The sequence below is a fragment of the Trachypithecus francoisi genome, unplaced genomic scaffold (genome assembly GCF_009764315.1).
Source record: "Trachypithecus francoisi isolate TF-2019V2 unplaced genomic scaffold, Tfra_2.0 Lachesis_group5, whole genome shotgun sequence".
In the NCBI taxonomy this organism is placed as follows: Eukaryota; Metazoa; Chordata; class Mammalia; order Primates; family Cercopithecidae; genus Trachypithecus; species Trachypithecus francoisi.
In genome coordinates, this window is record NW_022681470.1 from 80699689 (window position 1) to 80721829 (window position 22141).

Below are 22141 nucleotides of genomic sequence, written 5' to 3' on the forward strand. Positions count from 1 at the left end.
TTTGGAGTAAAGGAGACATCCAACATTCCAAGGAACAAGGTGTTTCCTGTTTATCCTTTAAAACTGGGTGTATGGAGCTGAGCAAGCTACAAGGAGTGGTGATGGAGAGTCTAAGAACAGAGCTTTGGCAATTGTAGTAAAGATGCAACTGGATCCATGTGGGTAGATGGCTTTGTTTATTTCCCCCATCATTGCTATCACTTTATTAGATAAACATGTACACAGTCTACAATACAGTCCAAAAGAAGAACAGTCCAGCTGAGAACTGGAGCATCAGTTCTGTACCTTGACAGATGGGCAGATTATTCCACGTTCCATCATCGCGACATAATGAAAACATATTGTATAAGTCGGGGTACCGGATCTTGAATCCTTCATGACAAGTGATGATTAGCTTCTCTCCATGTCTATACGTCTTGTTATGAATCTCAGCATCTTCAATTTGAGGGATACGGCAATCTGCAATTTTGTAAAAGGTACACATTATTTTTGGAATTTTAAAACGGTTGTGGTTCACAGCTTCACGAGAAAGCTCTTATTTTCAGACTTGGTCTCAACCTACACAGCAATCTGATAAAAGGTACCTCATTTGTCACTGGGCTCAGGTGCCAATGACAAGCAGAAGAGCTGGCTTCATGGGAGTCATGAGAAGGTGGCTCAGAAAGAGGGACCCAGGGCGTGGGAATCCAACCACAAAAAGAACTTTACTTCCTGCCTGTGACACTTCAAACCGTACAGCTGATCTTATGAACAATTTTGGAAATAAGTGAAGAAAGAGAAGTGTTGAGGATTAGCCGGAACTATCTGGTTACATACTTACTGTGTTTGTGAACAGAACAGAACATAGTGTGGCCTGATGGGCTACTCTCACAGCTGCCCAGCCATGCCACCTCTGTCTATGGGTCCTGGCCCTGAGCCTGATAAGAAAATGTGCTTTGCAAAACAGCACAGGGTTTGAGCTGCAGCTGTGCTTGCCATTAGCATTTCCTGTCCACCTTATCTGTTTTAAAAGAGATAACAAATAGAGCAGCACATGCTATTGCCAATCTCACAAAGGCTCAAGAGCAAGCCACTATACTGCCTCCTAAAAATGGAGTAAGAGCTAAAGGTACGTGTACAGGAGGAGAAGGGGCAAGACTGGGGGCTGGGGGCTGGGGGAGGAGAACGCCAGTGGAGGAATGAGGAGCCCATGCCATGCAGCAGATGATAAAAAGATCAAATAAAACGAACAAGTGATCACTACCCACTTCCGACTGCAGCTACTTCCAGTTTACTGTCCAGGCCACTCCACCCCTTGCTGCCTAGTTGGGATTCCACTTCCACCCTAAACACTGCCTAAGTCATCCCATCTGGTTTAAGGCACATTGATCGTGATGTATCTCTCTCCATCTCTTATGAGCACCTCTGTTTAATGTTTCTGGTTTTATATGCATACGTGTTTGTGAGCATGACCTACAGATGGGTTATGTTCCAAATGTGTTGATTCTTAACTTTTTAAAACAAGGCAAAAACCAAGAACAGCATTTTGTGCATCACAGAAATTTCCTCCAGAAATTTCTCAATTCTTTAAAAGATTGTAGGTCTCTTATCCATTCCCCAAATCCTATGAAATCCACAATATGGCCAGAACAGTACTAACAGGAACCCTCACCTTTAAGTTGCTCTAAGCTTTGAACTGTCAGATCTGAGGCACTGGGCCCTGGGAGCCCTGATGTGAGTGGAAGAGAAGGGAAAAGCTGTGGCTAGTGGGTGAGTGGGTGGCTCTGGTGGCTGGGAACTTTGGTGGCTTGAAAAAGGGAGCTACAAGGTGGGGTTGGGGCTGGGTTTACTGGGAGAAATGGGAAGTATGACACAACAGACTTCAGAAAATAGGATGTCAATGATGGGAAAGACTCAGGCAGACAGGGGCTTCCAAGTTAGGGGAGAGCCTGGCAGCTACGGATGCAGGGGTGGTGACTGTTCACTGCCTGCATGGGTCACCTGAAGTCAAATGCTTGTAAGTCCAGGTCTGCCCTTATCTCAGCCTTTGTTACCACCATTAGCTTGAGAGCAGGGACTGTGTTGCTCACTTCCTCTGACCCTCCTGCCATGCTTCTGACCTGTGCACACGCCTGGTGAAAGAGTGCTGAAAGGAGCTGTCTGAACCTCTGCCCAAGCTCGCTGTGAGTGCACAGCCCTCTGAAGCCCGGCTAACAGGCTTGGGGCACAGCCCTGCAGCTCAGCCTTCCCTTAGGACACCTGTCATCAGGTCTTCTCTTTGTCCATGATTTCAACAAAGAGAGTCTGGGCTGAAGAACTGTGTTCTGGTTTTGGTTTTACCTTTCATATTTGTGTTTCAGGCCATGAAAAGGGGTTTTCTTTTTCTTTTTAAGATGGAGTCTCACTCTGTCACCCAGGCTGGAGTGCAGTGGCACAATCTCGGCTCACTGCAACCTCCACCTCCCAGGGTTCCAGCGATTATTCTGCCTCAGCCTCCCAAGCACCTGGGACTACAGGTGCATGCCACCACGCCCAGCTAATTTTGTATTTTTAGTAGAGACGGAGTTTCACCATATTGGCCAGGATGTTCTGGGACACCTGACCTCATGATCTGCCTGCCTTGCATCCCAAAGTGCTGGGATTACAGGCGTGAGCCACCACGCCCAGCCTGAAAAGGGGTTTTCTAACTTCATGTTTAACCAACAGTTTTCCTGCTAGTGTAGTTGAATTTCCCCTGAATCATCCCCAGTCCCAGAATAATCCTAACTGGGGTCACAAGATCACTGACAACTCTTTGCACACTACTGCTGCCTTCTTTAATAGAAAATGTGAATTATGTTTTTTCAATGGCACTGTACAAAAATTATTCACAGCAAATAAAAACACATTTATGAAGGCATCCGTCTGTAAAATCTTGGCTGTAAATAGGTACTGCGGCAGTAATTTACACATCTAAACAACTATTTTCATGATTGATTTAAAACTTGTTCAACAATTAGCTGGTACATTCAGGAGGTGGCCAGCTATAGAGAATACAGTCAACGGATAGAAGTGTTCCGTTGGGCATTATGGACACATGGACATTGGCTGGCTGGGAGCAGAAGCACCCAAGCCTTGTTTCTAAGAGTGATTTATCATAGTGTTGTTATTGTAGGATGCTTTCAGCTTCTAGTTAGAGCTAAAGTTTCCCCAAACATGGCATGGGGACTATTGCAGAATATAAGACACAGGGTTAGAGGGAATTCACATCCTCCCGAATCCCAGTGATGATGTGCCCTGCTGAAAGAAGAGTCACCATAGGGAGTGATGCCAGGCCAATTTACTATGTGGGAGGAGCCACATATCAACTAGGGAGTAAGAAGTAGGGTTCAAATCCCAGCAAGGGGAAGAGGCCAGGAGGGGCAGTGCCCTAGGAATGAGTACAAAACAAACACAGATCAGCTGTATCAAAAAACTTAACCTTGACAGAGAAAACATTATCCAGAGCCTTTTTTATTTCTTTACCCACAAAGTCTGGCATCTGATCCTTCCCCTGAAGGAGGGTGAAGTAGGAAGAAGAAGGAATCCAGAAAAAAGTATGTGTCCAGTGAATTCTCTGTGGTAGTGAAAAACCATGGACCTTCTTTCTATAGAAAAAAAGAATCTAGGATCTTTAGTATCTGACAGTAAATGTCTAATATCCGTCAATTCTGAAGTCTCAAGCAGAAATAACACAATTTTCTATAGTATAAACTAATCTAGTCAATAGAAAGAATTTTGAAGGCAAATGGCTCACGCCTGTAATCCCAACACTTTGGGAGGCCAGGGCGGGTGGATCACCTGAGGTTAGGAGTTTGAGACCAGCCTGGCCAACATGGTGAAACCCCATCTCCACTAAAAATACAAAACTTAGCCAGGTGTGGTGGTACATGCCTGTAATCCCAGCTACTTGGGAGGCTGAGGCAGGAGAATCGCTTGAACCTGGGAGGTGGAGGTTGCAGTGAGCCAAGATCACACCACTGCACTCTATAAAAATATTTATCAATATCTGGTTCTGTCCTATTGAATCTGGTCAACAATTAGAACTTATGTATATGAGGCATAAATAGGCCTTTCAGGGTGTAACTTGAGGGATATCAAAGCCTTCCATTCTGGAAATCATCTTTCACCAGCCCAATACTGTCATTATTTCTATATCCTGCTTCCCATAACAATGGGAATGGGAATTCAATATAGTGAATAAATAAAAGAAGGAGTAAAAGATCCTAAGGCAGCATTGCATATTTATACCCAAGTACAAATTAATTTATCAGATTAGTTAGCAGAGAACAGTGCCTAAGGGATGGAGCAGAAATAGTAACAGTAAAGAAATTTTAAAGAAAATGTGCCATACATAGGATTTACTACTCTTTAAAAGTTAGTTATACTTGAAAATGAATCCAATTCCTTCAACATACCAAGTTTTGACATTAATACTCCCCCAAAACTGTTCCCAGGAACATGAATACATAATACACACTCAAGAGATTCACAATCCACAGAGTAGATTAAAGGCCTGGAAGATCTTACTGTAAAGAATTCTACTTAATTTTGCTTAAACCAGCATTTGTCAAGCTTGTTTATTCATCCAGCTGTTCATTCATCCATTTTGTGAATTACAGAGTACTCACTCTAGGTTCAGGGTGTCCTGGGTGCTGGGGATAAAGAGTCAAGGGCCTTACTCTTAAGAGCACTTGCATGGAAAAAGACTGCAAATGGGCAAATTAACAGTTAAAGGTGCAAGAGAGTAGCAGGCAACACTCACTGCCACGATGAACACACAGCAAGGTGACATAATAGGGACTGACTCAGGGACTCTTTTAATTTGGGTAGACAGGAAAGGGGCCCCTGAGGAAATGACATTTATTAAGCTGAGATCTGAATGACAAGAATAATTCAATTATGTGTGGCTCTTGGAAAAGAACACGTTAGGCAGTGGGAACGCTAGTGCAAAGGCCAGGAAAGAGCTGTGTCCTTAAAAACACTAAAGAAGACCTGCATATTTGGAATATAGTGACCAAGAAGGGGAAGGACAGTCCAGATCATGCGAGACCTTGTAGACTAGGGCAGATAATTATTTTAGTGTGATAGGGGGTTACTGGGGTTTGTTAAGCATGGGCCAAGGCATGATCTGATTTATACCCTCAAAGGATTTGCCATATGTACAGTAAAGGATTAACTTACCCAAGGAGAGGTTTAGGCATGTGCCCTCAGCTCCTGAGAGGTAACCTTTAGCCCCTGGAATGTCTGGCCTGAGATGAGTGTCTTTGTTTGCCTGGAGGCCCTGGGCCACGCTAGACAGATTACGCCAACAGTATGCCGTATGGCAGGGGCCTTGGCCATGCCATGTGGTCCATGCTAACATGTGATTTAAGCTTTGGGCCATGGACCACACAGTATCAGCTCAACTTCTGGAGGAACAGGGAACTAAGATCAGCCACGCTGTGGTCAACCATGCCCACGTGACTAAGCCCTGATTAAAACTCTGGACACTAAAGCTTGGTGAGTTTCCCTGGTTGTCAACACTGCGTGTATATTGTCATACACTGTTGCTGGAAAAAAGAGGTGCTGTCCATATAGCCCCACTGGAAGAGAACAACTGAAAGCTCCTGTTTGGTGACTCCTGGACCCTGCCCTATGCACCTCTTCCCTTGGCAGATTTAATCTAAGTCCTTTCATTGTAAAAAGCCTTAGCCACAAGTAGAATTAGTTTTCCCGAGTTCTGTGAGTCTGAGTTCCTGAGTCCTAATGAATTTTTGAACCTGATGGTGGTCTTGGGGAGCCCAGACTTATAGCTGGTATCAGAAGTGTGGGTGATCTTGGAGACTCTGAACTTAGTACCATAGAATGCTTTTTTCACTTACTATCCACTAACATCCCTCAGGAGCACTGTTCAATATCAGTGCCGTTCCACACTTCTGCTGTTCTAAAGAACTGTCATTCCAGCACAGCTCAGAGAACACTGTCGCAACCACCACAGTTTACTCAGGATCAGGCTGAAGAAGCTGAATGAAACCAACTGAGACAAATGATTTGACCATCAGCAATTAACAAAAGGCAGAGAAAATGAAGGGCAAGAATGGATGCTCTTCAGAGATGACTGGAGAGAGAGAATGCTTCATAGAATAGGAGGCACTACCATGTGGGATAGTTTTGCTTTGGGAGCAGGGCTGGTCCAGGTTGTTTCTTTTATATTTAAAGCATATTGACTCTCTGAAACCTGAAGAAGCATTGGAACCAGACACTCAAGACCTTGTGGCTTGCAGCTGAAGGTAGTTAGGCCCTGGTTTAAACCCACTGAGAAAAAGCCCCATGAAAGACACTTGGTCAAAGAAAAGTTATTATAATAAGCATGCTTCTTGTACTTAATGACTTTGTCTGGTGCATAGATTGGAATATTTTATTTATTTGTGGTTGACAAAGGCAACTAGTAGATTTGTATTTTATTATTTAAAGCATTCATTTCTATATTTAACACATTGAGGGCAATTATTTGTGGGTTCTTAGCTGTTTACTTGGAGGGACTGAGACTGCTACACATTCTTCTAAGCACACGTGGAACATTTACAAAAAATGACCATACCTGGGCAATAAAGAAAGTCTCAAAAAAATTTCAAAAGAATGAAATTATAGAGCTTTTTTTTTTCTGGTCACAATGAAATTAAGATAGAAATGAATAATTAGAAAATCTCCATATGTTGGGAAACTGAGTAATACCTTTCTAAACAACCTATGAGTCCAAAAATAAATAATAAAAATGGAAAATATGTTGAACTGAGTAACAATACTACATACTGAAATATAGGCTATGCAGATAAAACTATAACTATATTTCCCTATAAGCATAAATGTACATATTAGAAAAAGATAAATATCTAAAAATCAAGAGTATATTGCAGTTGCTTAGGTCCACTTTGGAAATCACATTGTTCAAGTTTTCTAGATTCTTATCTCATTTTTTAAATTTTTCCTGCTTGTTCTATAAATTTCTAAGAGAGGAGGGGTTAAAGTTCTCACTGTGATTATGGATTTGTCCTTAAAGTTTATTAACTTTTGCTTTATATATTTTGAAGTATATTATTAGATGTGTACAAATTTAGAATTATTATTAAGTATCAAAAATCAAGAATCCTGATAGAAAGTTAGAGAAAGGACAATTAAACTCAAAGAAAACACATGGAAATAAATCACAAAAACAACAGTGAGCATTAATGAAACAGAGAAGAAACATAGATAATACAGGATCAACAAAACCAAAAGTTGGTTCTTTGAAATACAAAAAAAAATTGATAAATCACTGGTGAAACTGATCAAGAAACAAAGAGAGATAAGCACACATAACCACGTAAGAATAAAAAAAGGACACCATTACAAATCCCATATTTAAAAAAATGAGAGAATGTTACAAAAACTTTGCACCAAGAAATAAGAAAATTTAAATGGAGTTAAATTCCTAAAACAAATAAACAAACAAAAACTGTATAATTTACCAACATGGACACAAGAAGAAACAAAATAGTTACACTCCTATAAAATGTTAAATAAACCAAATTCAAAATGAAAAGCCTTCCCACAAAGAAAACTCCAGGTCTAGGAGGCTTCTGAATGAATTTTACTAAATACTTAAGGAAGAAATAGCACCAGTCTGATACAAACACTTTCAGTGTTCTCTTCTGAAGGACAACATCAATTTATTTTATGAGTGCAGCCTAACCTTGATTGTAAAGCCTGACAAGAACATTACAAAGAAAGAAAAATTTAGGCCAATCCATCTTAACATAGAAGCAAAACTTAAAATATTCACAAACAAAATCCTGCAACAAATAAAAAAGAAAATACATCACAAGTTGGATTTATTTCAAGAATGCTAAATTGGGTTAACGTTTGAGAACCAATATGACTTGCTACATTAACAGAATAAAAAAAGTATCTTAATAGATATGAAAAAGTATTTGATAAAATTTAACATTCATTCATATTTTAAAAAATCATAATGAGCTAGAAATTGAAGAAAACACCCTTAACATAACAAAGAATGTATTTTTAAAGACTGTAACAAAAATATTGAAAGCATTCCATTTGAAATTGAAAAGAAGACTACGAAGTTCATTCTTCCTGCTTGCATCCAGCATCACACTGGAGTTCTTAACCAAAGCAGAAGTGTAATGAAAGGGAACATAAGGTATCACGATCAGAAAGAAATTAAACTTGTATTATTCACACATCACATGAATGGGTATGGAGTAAAACCCAAAAGAATTTACACAGATAAACAGTAAAATAGTTTAGCATGTATGAATTTCTACATGTTAATTTAAAAACAAAATTTAAAATATTTATCAATGACATAAACAAATTTGAATTCCTAGGACATAAATCTAACAAAAGACATGTAAGACATTTGTTCAGAAAACTGGAAACATTATTGAGAAAAACTGTAAAGCCCTAAATAAATGGGGGAATATTCCATGTTCCCTGATTGAAAAACTCCATATTGTAAAGGCATTATTTCCCCTAATTCGGCCGTAAACTTGGTAAGTTATATTTAAAATTCAGATTTGTTTTGACAATTGACATGCTAATTCTAAAATTTATATGGAAATACAAAAGGCCAAGAAGAACCAAGACAGTCTGGAAGAAAACTTGCTCCACCAGAATTCAAGACTTATGATAAAGCTACAGTAATTAAAATGGTATGGAACTGATGCAAAGATAGATAAAGACCAATGGACGAGAACAGAGTCCTGAAAGAGGAAATCTGTCTTATGACTGAGAGCAGTGGGAGAAGACAGACTTTTTAATAAATGGTGCTAGATTATATTATACACACAAATCAAGTCCAGACGGACTGCAGATCTGAACGTGAAAGTCATAATAATGATGTTCTGAGAAGATTGTATAGGAGAATGCCTTCATGAGGTCAGTATTGGAAAACATTGTTTAAAGAAGACAATAAAAAGACCAACATAGAGAAAAAGATTAATAAATTCGACTACATTAAAATTAAGGTCTTCTGCCCAATCAAAGACACTGAAGATGCAAGTAAAAACATAAAATCAGAAGATCAGCACCTGTCACCAACAAAGGATCTGTATCCAGTGTAGGTAAAAACTCCTAAAAATCAATAAGGAAAAGACAGATAACAGATAAGTGGGCAAGTGAATTAAACAGGCACTTCAGAAGAAAGAGAGAGAGAGTAACAAGCTGGCCAAAAAACACAAAAAGATGCTCAACCTCATTATTCACCACGGAAATGTGCATTAAAACCAGGAGATACTACTACATACTTACCAGATGGCTAAAATATTGATAATACCAAGTGTTGGCAAGCAGTGTATTCTGCTGGTGAGGGTAAATTGGTACAACCACTTTGGAAAGAGGATAGTAGCTATTAACAAGGAACAAATGCATCTCCTACGCCTCAGCAAATCCACTCTTAGATGAATAGCCAATAGAAATGTGAGTGTGTATTCACCAAGAGGTGTGTTCAAACATGCTCATAACAGCATTATTTGTAACAAAAGCCAATTGAAAAAAAAACACAAATTTCCATTAACATCAGATTGTTCCAATTATGGTATATTCATGTAATAGAAAACAATGCAGCAATGAAAATGATAAAATCAGTTACATGCATTAACATGCATAGATTTCATAAATGTCAAGTAATCCTTCCTCTATAATTTCATGTATATAAACTCAAAAATAAGGCAAAAGCACATTAAACTTAAAATAGTATCATGTTTAGAAACACATGCTTCTGGGCTAAGTAATTATCATAGGAAGTGACTCTTGCTACTCTCTCCCTCTGAGAGGGAGAAGAGGCAGTGATCCAGTGGGGGCTTCTGGGGTACTAGCAATGTCCTATGTCTTCACCTGAATAATAGTGACAGTGGTGTTGCTTTGTGACAGTTCATTGGACTGTTCAGTGCTGTGTACACTTCTATATGTGTTTTATTTCATACATTTTTTAAAAGTTAAAACAACAATAAAATTTATCGAGAAAGAAGAACAAGGACATCACTGCCTATGTAGCTGTCTTTCCACCTCATCTGGAGCCTCTGGGCCTGGCAAGTAGAGAGTGCTGAACAGAATTTTGGGGAATGAACGACTAAACACATTGGGGGAGGTGCTGAAATTCTCAAAAGCATAAAACCTCAAATATTTGCCAGAAAATTTTCAGAAGACAATTTGACCTCTGAATGTAGGTTATGTAGGTTGTTGGAGAAACTGGGTTTGATTCAGAGTTTTGTCCTAGAAGGCAAATCTAACCTGATTTCTTGCTTTTCTCTTAATAAACCCAATTTTAATTATTTTATCTTTAAAGAAACTTTAAGGTCACTTTCCACCTTCTGGAAAGTTCAACAACAAGGAAGTGACAGAAAGCACTTGGAGGCCAGAGGTGAACTCACAAGAAAAATAAAAGAAGGTAGTCAAATGCCCTTCTCACGGGCTGATGACTTCCAGAGGTTCTACCCCACGTCTTCATGCTCTGCTCATAGAGTGCACATGGTAAGCATCTCAAGGAATCCTCTAGGCTCGACAACATGAGAATCACCTGGAAATGCCTGTAAATTCTGATTCTTTGTTGCATATAAGCATCTGAGCTTGGGGCCTGGAAATGTGCCTTTTTTTATGGCTCCCCGCCCCTCCCCTGGCAATTACCATGAAGTCAAACACTGAGAACCACCATGTGCTGGGATATGCAAAGTCAGTCTGGGTGACCGAATAGACTGAAGAATAGCAATCAAAACTCAAAGGCTGGCTCGGAATTTAACAAGCCCTGGCCCATCTCTTAGCAGCTGTCTCCGACAAATGTAATAAAGAACAGAATCTAATCCGAGCAAGCTGGGACACCAAGGCACATCGAGGCCTCACACTCTTGCAGACCCAGCATGGGGTTCCATGGAGATCTGAATCAGTAAATAGGACTCACAAGATGCTGCCTGGAAGCCTCAGTCGGCCCCCAAACTGCTCAAAGACTGGTATGAGAGAAGATGAATTTCATCTGCAGTGGGTTTGGAAGGACCCCAGTGGGGGTAGGTCTGCATTTTTCATAAGTAGCCAACATAATTCTGGATAGTTTTAGTTGCAAGCTTGTGAAAAACTGCTTTCTGGGGAAATCCCCCGTCAGTTTGGTGTTCAAGGTTGCTAACAGTCACTGCATGACCTTCCTACAGGATCTGACAAGGATCTGTGTATGTGCTGATGATGCTGTTGTTCTCCATTTGCCTGACAATTCTGGGATTCCGAGCAACTTCTTACCTCCACAGCCCTTGTACAGAAAGGGTGAGGTCTCAGCATTCATGTATGCAAGACTGCCTGAGGCAGCTGGTTCAGGAGTAACACTGCCAAGATTTGGACATTCCTTCTGTACTTATTGGGGGCTTGGTTGCACAGGCTTGAAAACCCTTGTCTGTGGCGGTCAACCTGTCATCTTGCAACCATGATAACTGGTCATTTCTGTCACTTATATTTGTGGGATCTGTCTTGACCTGACTTGATATTATTTCCTATGGATTTTTTTTCGCTTTCAAGTCTGGCCACATTTAAGTTAAATAAATCTTTTAGAAAACAAAAACTAAACTCGCATGGAAGTCACAAGGGAGTGAGTACAGGAGAGCAGTGACTTCTGTTAACAGCAGCATAAATAAGAAATGACAGTGGTCCTGGGGACAGGTAGAAGCATCCCTCTGCTCCTTCCCTTCTTAGGAGGTGGAAAATGAGGACAGAGTATCTTGGGGGAAGACATGCAAATAGTTGCCCTTGTGGGCATAGGCTGTCGTTTCTGATAATTCACATCTAAGGCAACAAGAAAGAAATTTTAGATGATAGAGAATGCACATGAGGAAAAAAAATTCTAAATAAAATATTTTTAAAGCATCTATCTGTTTTGATGAAGCCTCTGGAGCTGGAAGACAGCTCACTTAATATATGAGTAACTGCAAAACATGAGTATGACCACCCCACTTTTGAAAAAAGTCTGCACCCCACAGTTTCAATGAATAAAGGAGTTATCTGCCAATTTTACTGCCAGCTTTAGCTTATGAGTCGAGCTGAATCTTTTAACTAAAAATTTATAATGTAATAATAATACTTAAATGCATATTGCACCTTTTCCCCAGGAAGCTCAAAGAAACTTCCTAACATCAAATTATTCATCTTTTATAGCAATCCTGGTCAGGTCTATGGGAGCCAAAATATTTTAGCGAGTACTTAAAAATAATGCTTGATGAATGAATGATTTTTTTTTTCCTTTTTGCACTCTGCAAGAAACCGAGACAAAGAAGGGTTAAGCATGGAAACAGTGCAAACTGGAGCTGTGGCAGGAACAGCTCCTCCTTCCATGCTCTATGCCACCATTAGCCACAATCAGGTAACCAGGGAGCCTGGGACAAAAAGCACAGTTGGAAGGGATACCTGGTTGCACACTGAAATTACCTTGGATCCCTTGAAAAGAGATCCCTGGTTGTGCCCAGGCACCAGTTGAAATACCTATGCCTGGGCTCCCACTACCCAGAACAACTAAAATAGGGTCACTTGAAGTGGATCTCAGGCACTTTTATTTTTAAAGGTTCTGCAAGTGATCCTGACAGACAGCCCGGGTTGCAGACCACTAGGATACAGAAAGAGCACTGGACAAGGACTCAAGACACTGGTCCAGTTCCCAGCTTTCCTGCTGTGTGACTTCTATAAGTCACTAAAGCTCTTATAGGCTTCAGTGTCTCCATTTGGAAAATGACAACACTGACATTTCTGATTCTAAGAATTAATCATCTCTAAGGATCTTTGTTGAACACTAGAGAAAATTATGTTATTCTCCCTTCTTACAAAGCAGTATCAGACGATATCCCTGAATCAGTGAGTCTCAAACATTTTTATGTGTAAGAATCAGCTGGGAGAGTTTTTTTAAATGCAGATTCCTTGGCCCCACCCTTAGCATTCTAATGCAGGAGGTCTGAATATGTACTTTTCCTAAGTTCTGATGCAGATAGTCCTTTACACATACTTTAAGAACCAGTCCCTTGCATGAACAGATTCTCACCAAGTGTGTTGGTAATGAGATCCCTCCCTAATGGGGTATGGGCCTGGGGCCATTATAATGTGTCACCTGCCTTCCCTCCCTTCCCCTCACCTGGGAAAAATCATGTTTGGTCAGGTAAGATGATCATACCGGAAAGAAAACTCAAATTTGAATCCCAACTCTGTCACTACCAAGGAGACTATGGGAAATTCACCCTCTCAGAGCCTTCACTTTCTCATCTGTAAAATAAGGTTGTAGAACCTACTTTGCAGGGTTGCTGTAGTAATTACAGAAGATGATGTATATAGAGCATAAGCATGTTTATCGCAGCACTATTCACAATAGCCAAGATATGGAATCAACCTAGGTATTCAACAGTAGATGAATGGATAAAGAAAATGTGGTACATAAATGCCATGGAATACTATTCATCCATAAAAAAGGATAAAATTTTGTCATTCACGGCAACATGGATGGAACTGGGGGACATTATTTTAAGGCTTATTTTAATAAGCCAGGAATAGAAAGTTAAATACTGCATGTTCTCACTCATATGTGGAAGCTAACACAGATTGATCTCATACAAGTAAAAAATAGAAAAGAGGATATTAGAGGCTGGGAAGGATAGGGGAAAGGGTGGGAGAGATTTCTTAAAGAATATAAAGTCACAGCCAGATAGGAGGAATAAGTTCTAGAGTTCTATACCTCTGTAGAATAACTATGGTCAACAATAACGTATTACATAGTTTCAAATCACAAGGAGGAAGATATTGAATGTTCCCAACACAAGGAAATAATAAATATTCGTGATGATGGACATGTGAATTGCCCTGATCTGACCATTACATGTATATGTATTAAAACATCACTATGTATGCCATAAATATGTATAATTATATGTCAATTAAAAAAATAAAATTAAAAATAAAACATAGGTACCTAATCCGTATGATAGACATCTCCTTAAAACACTGCAGTCTCGCCGGGGAAAGGAAAACAAGGGCAACATGCAGACCAGGAAAAGGGATACATGTTGGGGTGGGCAGGAACACCAAGGGAGGCTTTGCCTTCAGTGACTGGGGATGGGGCCAGGTTCTGGACAGATGTCTACGGATGTTCCTCCCTCTCCTTCAACTGCTGCCTCTCTGAATCCCTGTCCATCTTTGTCAGCATCACCAAAATACATGACTTTGGACAGGCAACTCAATTCACAATGCCTCATAGAGAACTCAGATTCAACTGTACTGACAGTATTAATCGTGGCCAAAGCAATTATAAGGTATGCACTAAACCAATCAGAAATGTGGAAGGAAAGAGTACCCATTTGCTTTCCTTGTGTGTAAATGATTAACAATGGAACCCAAATGTCAGCAAAAGCAGTAAAAGGCCAGAAAACATGGTTCACATACACCATGAAATACTATGCAGCCATAAAAAAGAACAAGATCATGTTCTTTGCTGCAGTATGGATGGAGCTGGAGGCCATTATCCCAAGCAAACTAACACAGGAACAGAAAAACAAATACCTCATGTTCTCACTTACAAGTGAGCGCTAAACAATAACATGTGGACACAAAGTGGGGAATAACACACACCAGGAATTACTTGAGGGTGAAGAGTGGGAGAGAGGAGAGGATCAAAAACTACCTATGGGGTACTAGGCTTGTTATGTAACAAAATAATCTGTATACCAAACCTCCAAGATACACAATTTATCTACATAACAAACCTGCACAGGTATCCTTGAACCTAAAATAAAAGTTAAAAACAAAAAGTCTGAAGAAAAAAATCAGCTGAAGGAACTCAGTGTGAATATCCATGGGCAAAGGCCCACCTGGGAGAAGATGGGACTACAGGTACACACCACCATGCCCAGCTAATTTTTTCTATTTTCAGTAGAGACAGGGTTTTGCCATGTTGGCCAGGCTGGTCTAGAACTTCTGGCTTCAAGTTGATCCACCTGCCTTGGCCTCCCAAAGCGCTGGGATTATAGGCATGAGCCACTGCAGCCGGCCTGAGAAATGCAAATCTTAACCGGACCACCTGTCTAAAGGTTGTGGGGAGCATCAGGCAAAGACAGAGGCAATGGGCTCCAACACACTCATGGCCAAGTGACTAAAGAAGACAGGCAAGGAAAGTGGAGCTGCCATTGGGCCTCCCTTTCATGGATGGGAATTGCCTGCTTGGATACGCAGGTAATAAATAATAACATTGAGCAAGTGCCTGGGGCTGGCCATCAAATGTAGACTGTCTCAAGCGTGTCATTTGTGCCTACATCTCCCTTTCAGATCAAGGAACCTCTCCCTAGGGAAGCACTGCAAGGTTGGATGAGCTTGTTCTTTGCGTTGTTAGGTGAATCTCACGAAGACAAGCCATGTTTCCCTCCACTCCATGGCCACATCTTGAAGCCTTACTCTTCTGGTTGTGTAGGTTGGATCCAGGATTTCGAGCCAGAGCCTGTGGCTACATTGGTGGGTGTCTGCTCTCAGAACAAGGAAAACCATCCCAGGGATGGGCTTGACTTACGGAGGTACCTTTTTTTGTTTGTTTTTGTTTTTGAGGCAGAGTCTTGTTCTGTAGCTCAGGCTGGAGTACAGTGGCACAATATCGGTTCACTGTAACCTCTGCCTCCTGGGTTCAAGCAATTCTCATGCCTTGGCCTCTCAGAGTAGCTGGGATCATGGGCGTGAGCCACCATACCTGGTTAATTTTTGTATTTTTAGTAAAGACGAGGTTTCACCATGTTGGCCAGGCTGGTCTCGAACTCCTGGCCTCCAGTGATGCACCCGCCTCAGCCTGTCAAAGAGTTGAGATTACAGGCGTGAGCCACTGCACCCAGCCCAGAGGTAGCTTTTGAAGGTACATTAAATGTGCAGTTTCAACAATCCTTCTGCTTGACCCCTCTGCTCCTCTCCCACTCAAAGGAATTGACTGGCCAACTACAGAGGAAGAATTTCCTGAGAAAGTCTTCTGTTTAGGCAGTTCATTTTAAAAGCAACTGCTGCTCTGTGGAGGCCCCATAAGTTCTCTTATGGACCTTATGCTGGGATTAAGAGCCCTGCAGTGGTTTTAAGGTATTCTGGGAATCTATTTGTTTAAGACTCTCACTTAAACAAGCTGTCTGACAGACCTATGGGACTCCAGCTTTATGAAAATACTTTATTTGCTTAATATGGATTTATCTGAAGTTTACTTAAAACCAAGTGACCAATGCAACCAGTGACTATTCTCAAAACTGCTCAAGGAAAATGGTTAGATAAAAAGAGGAAGGGTCTTCTTCCACCTTACAGAGAAAAGCTCTATTAAAAAGTCCTTCAACATTAAAATCTCATTTCATAAAAATTTAAGTCTGCAGCAGGCTCCAGTTTAGTCTCCAAAAGCACATTCCCCCTGCAAAGAGGAAACTCAAAGAAGAAAAGAGAGTTGTCTTTCTGCACAAGGAACATGTTGTCTATACCCAAAGGTGTTCAAGGAACACCCTGAATCTACCAAGGTGCTGAAGCCCTGCTAGAGGGATTTGGCTTTAAAAACGTCATAACCGCCTGATATGGTTTGGCTCTGTGTACCCACCCAAATTTCATCTAGAATTGTAATCCCCATGTGTTGAGGGAGAGACCTGGTGGGAGGTGATGGGATCAAGGGAGCAGTTTCCCCCACGCTGTTCTCATACTAATGAGGGAGTGTTCATGAGATCTGATGGTTTTAAAAGCGGGGGTTTTCCCTGTGTGCTCTCTCTCTCCTGCCACCATGTAAGACGTGCTTTGCTTCCCCTTTGCCTTCTGCCATGAGTGTAAGTTTTCTGAGGCCTCCCCAGCCATGAAGAACTGTGAGTCAATTAAACCTCTTTTCTTGATGAATTACCCAGTCTCAGGTAGTATCTTTATAGCAGTGTGAAAATGGACTAATACACCACCCTTCCCAGGAACTGAATCCTAAGGGAAGAGGAATTTGGGTGCTGTTCAACATTATCTCATAGCCTACATAAGACTCTCACCCAAACCAAGAGCGGAGTGCAATCAGTTACTTGGTTCTCTATTTAGGAAACAAAACCAAAAACTCCTATCTAGCCAGTATAGCCAATGCCATAAGGGCTGAGATGAACTCTGTAGCCCAAAAGATGGTTAAATAAGGAAATATTTTCATCAATGATGACAGCGGATTTTGGCAAGACATAGGTTGATTCTTCTCTCCTTTCTCTCATATAGTAGTTGTTCACAATATAAATGAATCCTGAATTGATTCCATTTTAGTCTCTTTAAGATGTTTACTTTTTAAATGTGCTAATTATTTATGATGTACAAACCGAAGTTCATCACCACACAAAGTCTGACAGCTACTCCCTGCAGCAAGGGCTTCAGTGAGGATGCAGCATTTTTATTTATTTATTTATTTATTTATTTTTTTGAGACAGAGTCTCGCTCTGCCCCCAGGCTGGAGTGCAGTGGCCGGATCTCAGCTCACTGCAAGCTCCGCCTCCCGGGTTCCCGCCATTCTCCTGCCTCAGCCTCCCGAGTAGCTGGGACTACAGGCGCCTGCCACCTCGCCCAGCTAATTTTTTTGTATTTTTAGTAGAGACGGGGTTTCACCGTGTTAGCCAGGATGGTTTCGATCTCCTGACCTCGTGATTCGCCCGTCTCGGCCTCCCAAAGTGCTGGGATTACAGGCTTGAGCCACCGCGCCCGGCCGGATGCAGCATTTTTTATCTCCTGAGGATGTATGTGTTGAGTAAGTGCTTGTAAAGTGAATTCAGGAAAGGCAATCTTGCTTCACCTCTGTCTTTTCTTATGAAATGTAGGAAAGGGGTATGTTTACTCTGGAAAAGTATCCCCAAGTAGACATAATTGAGTTGGTTTTGGAAAGGAAGCGGCCCAAATGGTGGCCAGCACCCTGGCCTTTAGTCACTGTACTTACTAGGTCAGCAGCCCTGTGCCCACAGGGTGTATTTTCAGTCCTTTGCCAATTCTAGGGTCTCCTCTCCACCATATATGTCACCTCCTCTGTTCCCTGGGCCATAGACATTTTCAACCATGCTTGGGGTCATGCAGGCTCCAGTCTTGCAGAAGCAGCTTGAAGAAGCACAGACATCTCTCAGGTTGGAGACTTTGGGGGCCATAAAGTGAATTCATTCAGTTCTGTAAATTCAGACCTCTATAAATTGAGTTCACTTGGAAGAAGCAATTTGAATTGGAAGGAGGAGGCCATGTGAAAAGGGGGGTATGGCTGTACATGTAGCAAGATGAGGTGGGAATAAAAGAGAGGGATCTGTGCGCACCCAAGAGAACAGTTGCCCAATACCACCTTGCTTCTCTAGAGCACTTTACTGTCATAAAGCATTTTAATGGATATGAACTTAGTTTTTAAAAAATCTGCATCTCAGACAGGACTGACCCATGGCATGAAAGGAGTCCAGGTAACAGTGACAAGCCCAGGGGCTGCAAAAGGTCTTTCCCTAAATTGTCATTTAACTCTGGGAAGGCTCCTACCTTATTTGAGACTCAGTTTCTCTATAGGTCAAATAAAAACTAAATTGGAATGAGGGCTTGAATTATATGATTTCTCTGAGTTCCTTCAACTCCAAACCTGGATGATGTCATTTGTTGTAACAAGGTGCTCTTGTGTAACAGATTAGAGTGGGGCTGTTGTGTCATAAAGAAGCTTAGACTCAACCTTGTAGAGGAAAAACAATGCTGGTTTGGGATTAACTCTAGCCAGACTGCTTACTCATCAACTGTGTGACCTTAACAAAGTGAGTGAGCCTCTCTGAGCCTCAGTTTCCTAATCAGGAAACAATAAGACTCATTTGTAGAATTGTTGTGCATGAAACAATTGCGAATCTGAAAATTCACAAAAATGAAATAGTGAATCTGAAAGCACTTTTAAACTTTAATGACCTATAACAATGTGATAAATTATTATTGTTACTATTATTACCACCATTCCAGAAATTCACTAGCCTTCTAAGAATTACTTGGCAAGGATAACAAATGAATTCAGCAGCCCTTACTATTTGCCCAGAATAAATCCTGAGCAGGGAGCATGGCAATTTACAAAGCAGTAAAAAGACATTCTGAAAGTTTAGCTTTTTCACTGCTATGTGCCATCAGTGGTATAGACTTCTAGGTCTCCCTCCAGCCCCCCTATAAACCACATAGAATAAAGAAAGCCTAGAGTGTTAACAATCATGACTTTCTCTACCATCAGGGCAACACAAACAATCTCTTTATACAGATCTTTCAAAGACCAACAAAATTACCATTCAAATTAAAAATAAATACACCATTGTACTTAGAAAGGCAGTATCTGCTCTTCCAAACTTCCAAAAATGATTGGAGCACATCATGACTGGAATCCAAGGACCTGAATTGTCCTTTGGACACACGTGGTCTTATTTGCGGTAGCCTAATAAAAAAGCTAACTCCCTGCTGCCGTGCCTATGTAGAAGACCCTCCCTGCACATCTGGGGCTGAGTGTTAAGAACTATAAATGAATTCCATTAAATAAGTAGAGAAAAAAAGAAAAAAGAATGATACATGCAGACCAGTACAACAGAAGCCCCCTACTCTAAGGTGATTTCTCACTCCCTTTCTTAGAATGACTATATAGTACCTAGTTATGTATAGGGTTGGAAAGAAGCTTAACAGAGACCTTCATCTCTGGGCAATATTTAAGAAGCCTATTTTGGTTTTCTCTGTTCTCTGATGTTCCTAAGCTTGACTGTTTTTAAAGCACTGGGTAACGTAGGCCATAGGTGTTGGCAGGGAAGTCTATATATATATATATATATATATATGTGTGTGTGTGTGTATATATATATATATATGTGTGTGTGTGTGTGTGTGTATATATATATATGAACCAAGTAAACTTTAAATAGAATCTCAGGGAAACCACAGCTTGCACAGGCTGCATGAAAGAGGAAAAAATGAACTTATTTTTAAAAACTTGAAGTCTTTATTATATTTATTATGGCTTTTTCTTATACCTTGAAAATAAAAGCAAAGATAGCAAGTAGTTTAAGGGCAAGACACCATCTTATCCATCCTTTACAATTTCCAGAAGGAGGAGCAAAATAGGCACTTATAAAATGCTTATCATGGCTGGGTGCCATGGCTCATGCCTGTAATCCCAGCACTTTGGGAAGCGAGGCAGGTGGATTGCATGAGCTCAGGAGTTTGAGACTAACCTGGGCAACATGGTGAAACCTCATCTCTACAAAAAATACAAAAATTAGCTGGGCATGGTGGCGCATGCCTGTAGTCCCAACTACTTGGGAGACTGAGGTGGGAGGATCATTTGAGCCCGGTGGAAGTTGCAGTGAGCCGAGATCGTGCCACTGCACTCTAGCTTGGATGACAGAGGGAGACCCTATCTCAAAAAAAAAAAAAAAGTTATTAAATTATTTTAAAAGTTTCATAAAGGAAATATACACTAAATCATGACAATAGTTTCCATATTATTATAAAAACTCCATTCCAAAACAAAATCAGTGTTAAAAGAAACTGAAACTAATTTCTAATGAACTCAGTGAAATATAAGTTCTGTGCTACATGGAAATTTGGGACCAGAATTAATTCTTGATTCATGCCTATTCCAACTTTAGCCCTGCTGGTCTTCTGAGATTTTTCATCAACAATTTGACATTCTAATTAGTTAAACTCCATGCATTTTTTAAAAGTCTGAATGTATCTACATAAAGTAAAAACAAAAAAAAGTATATAAAGTTGTTTCAACCAACAGATGTGGAGTAATTGCCAGAAGTAAATGAATATCTTGTCACTACCAATTCATTTAGGGATAATTGCTAGAAATAAATGTCTACCTTGTCAATCTGTCACTGCTTGTCACAGTTCCTTCTTTTCCTAAATGAATCACATCTAACACAGAACTGATAAGTAGTAATTGATTTAATCCTCTGAGCAACGCACATCTTCTGTATGACTAAATACAGTTTTTGCACAGTATATTTACTGCACATTTTATTGAGTAACATGAAAATGAGTGCTGAGTTGGCAGCCTAATAATAAATACCCCTAATGTTATCTGAGTTGCTCTCTTGCGTTGACAAAAATGGTGATAAATTAGATTGTAATTGAGATAGAGGAAAAAAGAGTATTACTTCTAATGCAGAGATAAATTAACCCTCTATCTCAGCCCTCATTACACACTGCTGCTTTCTGGTCAGCATGCAGATGCAGCCCTGCATCAGAGAGAAGAGCCCAGGGTATTGAGCTGTCACACAGCCCGGCACCCCTGTGGCCGTGCAACTTGAGCCAGGTAAGCGGCTTCCGTGGAGAGGTAGGCACTTTACCTGCTTGCACACAGATGGACTTATCACTTGGGATCCAGCCTAGGGTTCCATTAAAATACTTCATACACAGTCTCTTTGTAGCGCCTTTCAGCTTGAATCCGTCTTGGCAGTGAAATCGCGTTACAGAGCCTTCAAAGAAAACCCCTCCACTGGGGGTCCTGAAGCCATTCTCGGGAACGCCGGGGTCAGCACACACTTGAAGGTCATCGAACCCTACATCAACAAAGAGAGGAAAAGATGCCTGTGAATATGTTCTCCCAATGCCAAGGGCCTTCCTACATAAATGGCAGACCCTGCATGATGTTATACGCCTTGGACACTCCAGTTACCCCACCAACAAAGCCAAGGCCATTTTAGTGCACATTCCACTCTGCTGAGCTCTTTGCTCAGAAAAGCACTGAGTAGAGTTTTCTGTTCAATGGCCAAGTTAGCCTTTCAAGGAAGTTACAGTAGGAGGGAGAAGGAAACAGACAAAAAGGATTTCACATGACAAGTGCCATAAAAGATGTACAAAATGCTGAAGAGAGTTGAGGAGGGAAAAGTGGGTGGGAGAGATTCAAGGAGATGGCATCTGAGCCTGGCCTTGAGGAAGGGGTGAAATTTCAAGACAGAACTCTATGCAGGGAGGCATGGGTCGTTTTCTAATGGTGGAAATGGCATGAACAACGAATGGTTGGGGACTGGAAGATGGCAGGGTGTGTTTAGGGAGCAACAAGTGGAATGTAGTTATAACCCAGGGTATATGGTAGGGGTGGCTGGGAATGCCCTTCCTCTTTCTCTTACCCCTACCGCTATCTGCCAGGGGAACACTC

The 22141-nt window shown here is 41.0% G+C and overlaps 1 protein-coding gene across 4 annotated transcripts in view; it reads right to left on the minus strand.

Moving 5' to 3' along the window:
- The window catches only part of SUSD4 (sushi domain containing 4), a 158990-nt gene that overhangs the window by 47019 nt on the left and 89830 nt on the right, over positions 1–22141 (minus strand). For all 4 annotated transcript variants that reach the window (XM_033196206.1, XM_033196208.1, XM_033196207.1 and 1 more), the window contains exons 3-4: positions 21330–21542; positions 286–459 (exon numbers count right to left, since the gene is read on the minus strand). In XM_033196206.1, the coding sequence (XP_033052097.1) occupies positions 286–459; positions 21330–21542 (387 nt within the window). The remainder of the gene's footprint in view (positions 1–285; positions 460–21329; positions 21543–22141) is intronic.